Source organism: Ochotona princeps, chromosome 15 (assembly GCF_030435755.1).
Source record: "Ochotona princeps isolate mOchPri1 chromosome 15, mOchPri1.hap1, whole genome shotgun sequence".
Taxonomy (NCBI): Eukaryota; Metazoa; Chordata; class Mammalia; order Lagomorpha; family Ochotonidae; genus Ochotona; species Ochotona princeps.
In genome coordinates this window covers 17074280-17086305 of record NC_080846.1, presented here as the reverse complement: position 1 = coordinate 17086305, position 12026 = coordinate 17074280, and the positions used below count along the sequence as shown (strand labels likewise).

Genomic DNA, 12026 nt, shown 5'->3' with positions numbered 1-12026 from the left:
AACCCACTGTGCTGTAGTGCCAGGCCTCCCCTTCTCCGTGCCCCCAGAGATGGTCTTTTCTAACCTTTCTATTTCTGTGCCCTCAGGGAACACAGCTAGTCCCTTGAATCATCACTCCTTCCACCCCAGCCTCTACAGATTAGGTCCCTAGAAGGAAACTGTGTGTTAGGAGGTATCCTTTGCACCCATGTGCAGAAGTGCAGAGATACAGGAGGGGAAGGTGAGGTAAGAGTGCCCTCCATTCTCCAGAACAGCCTCCCTTGCTGGGCATGCCTCAGGGGCACTTTAAGGGGTAGTCTCAGAGAAAAGAGGTGCTTCAGAATTGCTCAGAATGAGTTGGAAGGCAGGGGGCTGGCCGGCATTACCTCTTGGGTGACCTATGCTCCCACCCTACCAGCTTCCTGCTACTTTTACTCTATTCTCTCGCTTCATTCCCCAAGGAGAAATTCCAAACAGTACCAGCTAACTTTCAGTATGGTGGGACTGGAGTGTAGTGACAACTGGTAAACCACGTATCGTCTTATGTAGCCCTCTCCATGGTGTGACAAAGGAGGGACAATGGACACCTCCATTTCCAAGATGGGTAAACTGAGCCTGGTGCCTCAACCTGGGCCACAAAGCTGAGGACATAACCAAGGCTCAGGGATATAGTTGACGGTTTGAGTTCTGCCTGTTCTGCTTCCTCTCCAGCTCTCTACTAACTAACGCTCCTGAGCAAGCAGCAGAAGATGGCCAGAATACTTGGGCTCCTGCCACCCACATGAGAAACTTAGACAGCACTTCTGGGTCTTGGTTTCAGTCTTGCCCAGTCCCGGCTGCTGTGGCCATTTGGAGAGCACACCAGGGGATGGGTGATCCTTCTCTGTAACCACCTTTCAAATCTATTAGCAAATGTTCTTTTTTAAAAACAAAACAACCAGGGCTCAGACGGGTGCAGTGAACTCCCAACTAGTGTGGTCTACAACAGGCCTCGCATCTGAACTGAGAGGTTCTGAGGGCTAAAGGAAAGTCCTCTACCCTTCATCCCCCCACCCATGGTTGGCTACCCAGTCTTCAGTTCTTCACACCCCTTCCTTGGCCTGAGTCAGATTCACTTCTATTCTGCTGACTCCTGCTAAAGGCCAGCTCCATGCCAGGCCCTGTGCTGGGCACAAAAGTGCCAAGGAAAGGTAAGAAGTGCCCCCAACACCCCAGCTCAGGAGGCCAGCCTTGTGAGAAGAAAGAGAGCTGGGCACACCTAGGGAGCACGCAGGCAGGAGAGAGCAGCCTAATGTGAGGGCATAGGGCCCCGGAAATGAGGGAGTCATCTGGGTGCCTTTCTTGGACATGTCCTCCCTCCAGATTCCCCAGCTCTAGCAGAGGGGATTGCGCTCAGGCCCTTGGCCAGAACGAGAGCCAGAGAGCTGACTTCAGGAAACACATCAAGGATGGCCCAGCCAGGCAACCGCCCCCCCACCCAAGCACGGAATAAAGGCCCCTTGAGGAGATGGATAATGCTGAGTTCATTGCCCCACTGGGCCAGCTGTGAGGTCTTCCCGGGGAAATGCAGCCGCCAGCCTCGTTAGCATGCGGGGAACCATCCACTTCCCCTGACCAGCCAGCTAGGAGAGAGGGGGCTGTGGTGGGACTCACAGGCAGATGGGGTGTTTGGAGCCCAGAAATGGGCCCCTGTGCCATCCCTCCCTGCCCCTGCCCCAACACACTTCTTCCCTCCCCCCACCTGGGACTAAGTCCCATCCCCGCTCTTAGAGGGTGGGGATGGGCAGAATGCACAGCCGGGGCCTGAGGTCATGGATTGGTCACTCAAACCTCCCCTCCATTCCCCTATCTCAGCCATGATCTCCCCACCCCACTGACCCCACCACCCCCACTGCCTGCTTTAGTCCTCCCTGAGTCCTCCCCCACCCAGCACCCGCTGTCCCCCACCCCCAATTTTGGCCTGAACTCGACAGAGGAAACAGCAGCTGGCAAACTCGGAAAGCTGGAATGAGAGAGATTCACAAACCAGATGTGCTCTTGTGGAGGGAGGAGAGTGGGGGAGGGGGCGAGAGAAGGGAAGAGGAGGGCCTGGTCCATTCCCCTTCCCAGCATCTCCCAGCCAGAGATGAGTGGAGGCTCCTGCAACTCTCCCAGGGGCCAGGGCAGCCTCAGGGGTTTGGGGGGGACAGGGAAAGGCTCTTGTCAGAGGCCCTGTGTGAAGACAAAGTCCAAGGAACTTTTCAAGGGTGAAGGCTGTGGCTTGCCTTTGATTTCCTTTCCGGGGGAGAGAGAAGGAAAGAAGCAAATAACCTACTTTGGGACCATCTACACAAGCCAAGGACAGAGAAGCAGAAGGAAAACTTGGGTTTGTCTAGAATCCTGCTCCCCCCACAGCACCTCAACCCCACTCTGGGCCCGCCATCCACAGGTGAGGGCGGCAATGCCCTGAGTTCCATAGCCACCAGAGCATCACCCCCCACAAACACATGTCCATCCCGGTAGGGGGGAAACCGGGCTTCCAGGCATTTGCTTTCTCCTGTGCTCACAGCGTGCCTGTCCCAGCTCTGAAAGTCACCACCCTCACAGCCCAGACACATCCCCAGTCGCACAGGGGAGGAAACTGAGGCACAGAGCCAATAGTCACTGACCATCCACAAAGATGGGGTCAGATTAGGAAGGAACATGGCCCAGTTCACTGGCAGCGAGAGTGAGGAGCGAGATTGCAGAGGAGTGTCCCTTCAGGCTCCCCCACACCCACCCACCCACATAGACACAGGAGATGGAGAGGGGTGAGAAAGGGACAGAAGAGGCCTACGCACGAGGGAGAAGATGGAGGAGAGGCCTGGAGCGGGTGGAGAGCGAGCGAGGTTGCAGGAAGGACACGGGGACACAGGGGCTGTCTGTTCTCAGCTTTGCTGGACACGAATGTGACCGCCATGCTAACTTGGCCAACACCCTACCCCCACTTCCCCGCCAGCCCAGGCGTCCGGCCCAGCCACAGCCCCCAGGGCCACCAAGCTGGAGCCAGGGCAGGAGGTGTAGAGTTGGGTGTGTGTCCAGACACAACATAGACCCCACTGCCCCGCGGGAACCTTGGCTGCCATCCTGCGGCCCATTCTGGGCTCTTGGGGCTAGGACCGGGAAGTGGGAAAAAGATGGGCCTGACCAGAGAAGAGAAGGTTTGGGCAGGCAGGAAGGCCAGGCCCATGGGACATCCATAAGACACCCCCAGGACAGAGAGGAAGAGAAGAGGCCCGGGGCGAAAGGGGTACCTCAGAGAACCAGGGAGGCTTGGAAGCAGGAAACCACAGAGAGAGAGAAAGGCCGTTTGCAAAGCAAACTCAGCAAAGAGAAAGATTCCCCCCCCTCCCCAACTGGCCCCAGATATCACAGGGAGCAGTGGTACCCAGGAGTGGGGGACAGAGCCTGCTGGAACCTGAGGGGCCAGCCTAGCAGGAGCGAGGCCCGTGGGATTTTATGTATTTTGGGTGTTACCCCGTGGCTCCCTTCCACAAGGCAGCGGCTCAATGAGGCTCAGACACATTTTTGTCATTCCTGAATCTGGGCCTCTGTTTTGTGGCCTGGACAGATGGACAGACGGGGTGGCTTGGACCTCCAGGGGAGGGGAAGGGTCCCCTCCTTCCATCCTGAGTCAATATTGACTCAGCAGGACATTAGCTTGACCTGTGACCTTCCCGCCATATTTTTCCTTCCCCCCGCCCCCACAAATACGATCCAGACCCCCTTGGATGCCTTCAGAGGTCAGTGTATTTCTCATGGGGTCTTTGGAAGCATCCCCTGTGCCCCGCCCCACAACAATCTTTGCCCACCAGAAGTAAAAGCATCTGGCTCCCAAAAACATACTCCCCACATTTCTCCAGGGCTGCAGGAAGTTCTGCCAAGAGTCTAACCTCCCTCTGTCCTTCTGAAAATACCCCCTTTCCCTGTTCCTCAACCCACAAAGCAGATCAAGTTCCTTTCCTCCAGAAACATTCTCTTCAAAACTCAGTCCCAGAATCATTGGAGGAGGAGAACTGAGAGGGACTTGGAGTATAGCGGAGGGGGACTCTTAGCTGCCTAATCAGGCACACTCCTCTGGCCAGGGAGAGAAATAAGCCAGGTAGAAGTTACGGAGCAAGCACAAAAAGCTCAGAAGAGACTCTTGCTTCCAGGTAGCTTTTGGTATCTTGGGAGTCTGCGATGAAAGTGCCTATCTCTGGAAGATATGTGGAGAAAAACAGGTGACAGAAAAAGAGCATAGAATTCCACCCGCCACAATGGATCATTGATACAAAAAAGTTCTGGAAGGCCGAGGGGGACACACACACGAAGGGCAGACTAGACTGGCCAAAAGGACAGCCAGGGCACTGGGTCTGAAGCTTGCCACGATGGAGACATTGTGGTCCCGAGATAAACCCAGAGAGTCCTGGGGTGAGGGTGGGAGCAGTATCTACCCCGTGGCGAAGACAGAGACCAGGGCCCTGGCAGTGCCTGGCCAGAGGGACCCTCAGAAGTGAAGGCAGCTGCCTCCCACAAGGTCTCGGAGGGAGGGAAAAGGGATGCCAAGGCCTGGGAGACTGTGACTCTCTGAGAGGCTTGGGGGAGGGATGAGAAAGAGATAGTTCTGTGTTCCGGTACCCCTCACCTCTTTCTCAGGGAGGTTTTACGCTGGTGCCTGAGGCTACTGCACCGGAAACACTCTACAGCCAACTGCTTCCTTCTCCAAACAATGCCGGGTCCTGCTAACCAGGCTGAAATCTGGGACAGAATGCAGGGGGGCGGGACACAGCTGCCTGAATGTGGCACCAGAACCAAGGCAGGGCTCCCCTGTGTGCATTCAGCTGCACCCAGTCCCCCATCCACAAAGGCAGGGAGCCCCTATCCAGAGCCTAGAGGGGCAGAGACCTGGGGGCAGCAGGGTAGGGGGACATCGCAGGTGAGGGCTGAGACGCTGCCTGCTCAGGAGCCACAGTGGGACTGGAGGAGGGAATGGCTTCCCAGTGGTGGGGTAAGGTGACTGGAAGACTCAGGCTGGACCTGATTCTGGCCATGCCCCCAGATGTCATATTTGGGATGTTACCAGTGATTGGGGTGGGAGTGGAGTGGGGTGGGGGAAGGTATTACCAAAAAGTACATATGGTAAAGATGGAGGGAGAGGGAGAGTGGGCCATAAAGGAAGTTTTGTGAGAGCCCCCAACATGGAAATACCCTTCCAATTCTGCACACATCTTTGTCTCAAGAGATGAGGAAGAATGGAAGACACTCCAGGACCTGGGTCTGACCAGGGCAGGGTGAGTTAACCGAGTGGGAACCTTCTCTGGGGAAGCCTGGGGGCTGCAATCTCGGCAGCTGGAAGCAGGGAGAGAAGTAGGAGTTGTTCTTCCTCCACCAGTCTGTTCTGCTTGGTGGAGATACTCCTCCAGCTCCACAGGACCTTCCAGAACCCCCTCCCATCACCACCACGCTGCCAGGAGCAGGTGCAGTAGATATGGTCCACTGGTGGGGAGTGACAGTGTTCCTCTAAGACCAGGGTTACCCGGGTGTGAGGGGAGGTGGGTGAGGCCCTAGGACTGCTCCCACGGCCTGGAGACAGCAAGAGGAAGGAAGCAAGGACAGACAGGCACTAAGGCAGGCCATATGGGCCGGGAGGGTTCCTTCTCTAGAAAGCAAAGAATAAAGTTTAGTGTCTGGTCCCAGGCAGGAGGGCACGGGGTGGGGGGCCGATGACGGACTCTCCTTTGGCTGCACTGGACCTGTCATCGGTGGGGGGGGGGGTTGCTACTGGAATGGGCAGCCTGAGTTCCCAGAGAGGAATCTTGGGGTGTGTGTTTGGGGAGGGGACTTCTCCCTGGGACTAGCAGAATTGGGTCTGAACTGGGGAGACAAAGGTGGAAAGGGAGGGTACTAGGCAGATAGTGCAGTCTTTCTCTCCCAGTCAGCACCAAGACAGTGTCATCGTGCCACTGATAGAACCCTGATGGAGTGTGGGAGGGAAGCAGTTGGGGCCCCATTCCAGGATTTTCTGCTCTCCACACAGCCCCCTGGCTTTCGCCTTTCCTTGAAGGGGGCTCTGCTAAGCATCTTTCTTCTGTCCCCTTCAAGGAGGCATCACAACTAAATTCTTTCTGCTCAGTTTCCCCTCTCACCTTACAGGGCTGAGAATGAGAGGAAGTCCTGGGGGGGCTAGGGGGGAGTGTCTCCTCACTACCTGCCCCAGCCTCCTTCCTCCCCTTGGGTAGATAGCTGAGGTGTGTGTTGCTGAATACACTGCTTTTCTGCTCATAGCTGCTTCCTGACCCTCTGGCCCTCCTCCCTCAATTGAAGCAAGTCAGGGAGAAGGGAGGGGGGTGGTTAGTGCTAATCTGATTTCAGAGAAAAACTTTCCCAATCCCAGCCTGGCAAGATTTAGAAGCAGACAGGGGAGGGGGGGTATAGGAGGGGATTGGGCCCTTTCATCCCACCCCTTCCCAAACCAGGGATCCAGCCCCAGCCCAACCCCATGACCCTGGCTTAAAGCTAGCTTGGGCAAGACTTGAACCAGTGACTCACAAGACAGGAAAAAAAAAAAAAAGAAAGAAACAGCTGACTGACAGAGAAAGGGGAGAGAGGGACACCCATTTCCTCAAGAAAAAAAAAAAAATCCCAGGTCCAGCTCCAGCCCAACTGTGTAGTCCATGAAGTGGATGCCAGTAAGCAGGATGGCAGGGGACACAGTTACTGGCGGAGTTGAAAACTGGGGGTGGGAGATGAGGGCATGGCCGCAAGCCCCATCCCACCTCCAGCTCCCTTTCCAGTCCAAACTGGGGTGCAACGGGGGGAGCCCCTTCCTCTCACCCTTCAGCCCGGGCCATTCTAGGCCATTTTTCTCTGTCCCCTTCCCCAGCGATGACATTTGATTTTTCCCCCATTTTCAAGCTCCCAGGAATTGAGAAGGGAAATTTAAAGTCACATAGCATCACCAGCGCCCCCTCTCTGCCCCCCAAACACAGCCCTACCCAGGTTATGACAGAGGTCCGGGGAGGGGGAAGCGTGCCCCATACAGAAGCAAGGCCAGGAGTCCTGGATCTTGGACGCACCCCCCCAGGCCTGAACCCACACCCAAGCAGGGGGCCTTCCCTCTCCCCCACCCACAGCCTTCCAGGGACTGCTGGTCGGCTGTCTGTCTGCCCAGCAGGGCGCCCCTGGCCCGGCTTTCCCCCCTTAAGCTTCAGAGGGCTCTGCAAAAGGTACCCCTTCCCACCCCCGCCCCCTTTTGCAGGGTACATTGCAGAGCCGGATTCCTTCACAATTCAGATGGGGGTGGAGGATGGAGGAGAGGTGGAGGCCCTCCCCGACCAGAGGGAGGAAAAGAAGGCCTCCCGCATCCCAGAATCACCAAAAACGGGGCGCCCTTTTCTCCCTAGCCAGGTCTTCGGTCTTTGTCTGAGCTGAGCAGGGGGGTCCCAAAAGCATCCTCTGTCCAGGGGGTCCCACCTCCCAAATCGGACCCCTCATCCCCGCCCCAGTCAGGCCCGCTGCTGTGTCAGCTGGCAGAGGATAACAAAAGGCACCCCCTTCCGCGCCTCCCTTCCCCAGCCGCAGGCACGAGTGGGGGCTGGAGGAAAGGTGGCCCCGGGGTCCAAGGGGGCCCGAGGAATCTCACTTACCCTCGATTGCAGCGGCGACCGGAGCGGAGAGCAGGGACAGCAGCAACAGCAACGACGGGGTCAGCATGGTGGGGGCGGATGCGAGCAGCGACCCCCTCCCTCGGGTCCTGCTACTTCTCGCCCTTGTCCCCCCCCCAACTGGGGGGACCCCCCTTTCCCTCCCCCTCTCCTCTATTCTTATTCTCTCCTTCAGCAAAGCGCACCGGGGGCGTGGGTGAAGAGGGAGAATTCAGAGCCCCTTGGGGAGGACTTGCTGACGGGGGTGCGCCCGCGGCCCCCAAATCCAAGCCCTCTGTCCCCCGTTTTGTACTCCTCGCTCCTCTTCCCCCCCCTCCCCAGGCGAAGCTCACAGCTCCATCTCGGAGCCGCCTCCGGCTGCAAAAATGCACAATTGGGAGGAGGCGGGGTGGGGGTGGGGGGCGTGGACCGGGTGGGGAAGACTTTGGAGGGGCCTGATGCTGCTCTGGGGGCTCCCCTCGTTTCCGCCTCCTCGGTGTACGGGCCTGGAGCTCGCACCGCGGTTCCCCGGACTGAAGTGCCGCCGGGTGTCGGGGGGGGGGGGGAATCGGAGGGGGAGAGGGAGGGGACGGGCAGAGGAGGGAGGGAAGGGGCGGGGAAAGAAAAGCGGGGGGGGGGGCTGGAAGAGCTACGCGGCAATCCCGGTAGTGCGCATGCGCCGCTTTGGCGCGCTGCCCTGGGGAGGGGGAGTCGGAGCGGCGACAGGGTTTGGGCTTCTGGAAAGCTGTCGGCGAGTAGGGGGCCCGCGGGGCCCGCAGCCCGCCTCGGGGGTGCCTGGCGCTCCCTCTCCTCTCACCTGGCCTCCTCCCTGCGCCCCCCAGCCCTCTCCCGCACTTCTCCGCCTCCCGCGCTGAGGAGAGCTGAGAGGGCCGCGGGAGGGAATGGGCAGTGGGTGAGGAGAAGGCAGCGGCGGCTTCTCTTTGAAAGTCGGGAGTCAGACCTTGGGACGTCGGAGGGCTCTGAGGTGGGGTGTCCGGGGTGGGGTTGGGGAGTTGCGAATACGGGCCCCCGAGGTGGGGGCGCCTGGATAGCAGCCCCGTTTTCCTCAGGGAACCCTGCAGCCTCCCTCAGCTGGGGGTGTGGGGGCAGGGGCCGCCTGGCGGCAGGGAAGGTAGGAGGCCAGGCTGCGAGCTTTGATTTGGAGTCTCGGGAAGCCCGGGGACCGGGATTGGGGCGTGCGGTGCAGGAGGCGGGGGGGAGGGGCTGCGAGGGCCCGCCCTCCACCTCGCTCGCGGGCTCGGAGTAAACAGGGACACCCGCGGGGACACGCCGGAGCTTGTCCGCCCGCCCGAGGCGCGGGGATGGAGCCCACCCTAGGGCCGGCCCGCCTGGCACGGGGCGCGGCTAGGACAGGCTCGGGGTTTAGGAGGGCGATGAATCACCGGGTGGAGTGGGGTGAAGAAGGGCTACCCCTTCGCCCCGAAAAGTCGGGGCTCTCAGGGCTCTATTAGTATTAATTTTGTGGGTTTTGTTTGTATGCTTTCTAAACGGTCTGGCTCCCCACCAAGTCAGGGTTTTAAGATTCGGAGCAGCAGGGATTTGGGAATAACGCTGCAAGGGAAGGTCGGCGGGTGCCCTGGCCCTGGCGTCCGAGGCGGCTGATCAGGACCTTTGTCCCAGGCACCGCTCAGCCCGCAGGGGGACAAGGCTGGGAGTCCAGAAGGCGCCGGGCGGTTCCCCCAGAGCGGTGGCGGACGGGCTCGTGGCCCCCGCCCCCTGCGGGGCGGTGTTGGAAGGCTCGTTACCCTTGGTGTCTGACTTTGGGTGTCTGGCTGGCAGTCAGAGCGAGCGGAGGGTGCCGGGCAGACGACCTCGGCTGCCAGAAATAGAGTTTGGGCAGGAAGGCGGGGCACTGTCCTCCCTTTTTCAGCTCCATGCAGGCAGGGCCTCCAAGTCCCTCCACTCCGGAGTGGCGCCCCGTGATGACACGGAGCCCAGACTTTGTTCCCCTTCCCACCCTGCACTTTGGAGCAGAACTTTCCCTGGCTTGCTTTGCTCGGGCCGGGGCCACCTGCCTTTAGGCCCGCCTGCGGACTGGAAACCTTGGGCTTTTTCTTGCCAACTGCGCAGGACCCTACTTACCTACATCCCATCTTGCCAGCTTTTGCTTGGGTTGTCATTCCCCTACCTCTTTGGAATGGCGCCTCAGATTTCCTACATTTCCACTGCCCAGTTTTCTCCCAGGACAGGGGTGGAGTCTCATTCCTTCTTTCCTCTGAGCTCTTGTGGGCCAGCACCGTGCCAGGCACACATGGCTTGGACTTGTATGTTAGGGGCTGTGCCAGCACCCTTCCTGACATCGTGGCGCAAGTGAAATCGAGTGGAAACTTAGGCTTTGGGAGGGAAAAGGATACCTGTGTTTATTTTTATTAACTTTGCATTGCAAAAGAAATGATAATACTCAGCAATTGAAAAGCTTAGAGTTGTAGTTTAGTGGCTGAAGTCCTTGCCTTGAATGCACCTGGGATCCCATATGGGCACTGGTTCATATCCTGGCTACCCCACTTCCTTTCCAGTTCCCTGCTTGTGACCTGGAAAAGCAGTGGAGGACAGCCCAAAGCCTTGGGACCCTGCACCCATGTGGGAGACCCAGAAGAAGTTCCTGGCTCCTGGCTTCAGATTGGCTTCGGATTGTCCATTGCAGCCTTTTGGGGAGTGAATCATTGGACGGAGGATCTTCCTCTCTGTCTCTCCTCTCTGTAAATCTGACTTTCCAAAAAAATAAGTAAATCTTGAAAAAAAAAAGAAAGCTCAGATTGGTGCGAAAGTAAAAAGTAAATTTGCTGCTTTCCACACTCCCACTCCTCTGTCCCAACCTGTGGAGTAGCCACTACTAACCTCCAGAACTTTGTTTAGTTTGTTTTAACTGTAAACAAATAAAAGTGAATATCCTTGACCATCACAGATGAGCTTGTATAATGTACTTTGTCCCTGAACTTGCTTTTTATTTTTTTTTCAGTGAGCATATCTTGATCCCTTTTGGCATGTACATGCACACCTAGCTCACCCTTTATATTGCCGAGTAGCAGGATCCTTGCTTAACTACCTTGGTCTCCTGGGATTGGTGGGTGTGCATTTCCAATGTGTGAGCTGCAGGGTGTCTTGGTAAGATGAGAGCATGCATATTTCTACCTGAGCCTTTAATTAGATTCTTCCTGCAGCTTCTTTCAGAAGACTACCCTGTAACTCTCCATTTCTCTTAACTCCTCGCCTCCACGTTTGTGCTCAAAACAGGCTGGGCAGCCAGGTTGTAGCACTGAATTTGGTGGTTCCATGTTCACTACCGGATCCTGAACTTTTTGGCAGTGGGGAATAACTATGTCTTTTTAATAAAAAAAAATTATTTATTAGAAACCATGAATTTCCTTCTGGTTCACTCCTTAAGTGCTCGCTAAAGTTGGGAGCCAGGCACTCAGTCCAGACCTTCCACGTGGATGCCAGGGACCCAATCACTGGAGCCACTGTCACTTACTACTTCCCAAGGTTTGCCTTAGCAGGAAGCTGGAACCTGCAGCACTTTAATATGGGCTGTAAGGGCTTACCAGGTGCCAGACGTCTGAGGAAAGGGCCACCTCCCCTCTGATCTCCCCCTCCTGATTGACAGGAGAGGGGTGCCTGCCCTGGCAGAGGAGCAGAGATGCAACTGCACATGGCTTCTCCTTTGTATTTCTCAGTCCCATCCGCACCTCATCATTTTCTCTCTGTTCCCCATTCTCAAGACATTTCGCCCATAGTGAAATGCTTGTGTTAATGTTGTAACTAAAACAATAGGAAATCAAAGGGAAATTCTCTGAATTTGTGGTTTGAATAACTGAAATAGCAAGGACATTGATATGGGCAGAGAATCCTTTCTCTCCCCACCCCCCTTCTCTCTCTCAGCAAATTATTAAATAGCTCCTTTTTTGTTTCAGTGTGTCTGAGCCCCAGATGGGGCATTAATTAGGGCATCTTTGGAACTGTCACCCAGAGGCTAATACCACCTCGTGGTCATTTTAAGAAGTGCAAGAAGGAAGGATTATCTGAGAGTCTGGGTGGGGAGAAGGAAAGCTGCCACATTTTATGGAGCGTTTATCATGTTGCTGGCCCACACAGTGAATTTTGCATAGATTGGTTCAAGTCCCATATACACTCTGTGGCTGAGAGTTGTGTCTGGTTTGTGCATACAAATAAAAGCCCAGAGAAATCAGGAGTCTGGCCCCATCATGGAATGGACTAGAGGCCTGAATCATTCGTTGAACAAAAACTTACCAGATACCTCCAGGGACCAGGCACCTTGCAAGGCACTTGGGACTGTAGATAGAAACACACCATTCTCAGTCTTGGAGAAGCTTGCTGGTGTGTGGGGTGCTCCACAGGGTGGCTGTTGATGACAGCACCTCAGTA

At 56.6% G+C, this 12026-nt stretch overlaps 1 protein-coding gene across 2 annotated transcripts in view; it reads right to left on the bottom strand.

The window, feature by feature from the left end:
• Positions 1-8163, bottom strand: part of LRP1 (LDL receptor related protein 1) — a 74682-nt gene extending 66519 nt beyond the window's left edge. Inside the window, exon 1 of one of the 2 annotated variants that reach the window (XM_004582931.3) lies at positions 7626-8163. In XM_004582931.3, the coding sequence (XP_004582988.2) occupies positions 7626-7692 (67 nt within the window). In that variant the 5' untranslated portion in view covers positions 7693-8163. The remainder of the gene's footprint in view (positions 1-7625) is intronic. The other variant, XM_058673127.1, reaches the window with a different exon arrangement.
• Between the last annotated feature and the right edge of the window lie 3863 nt (positions 8164-12026).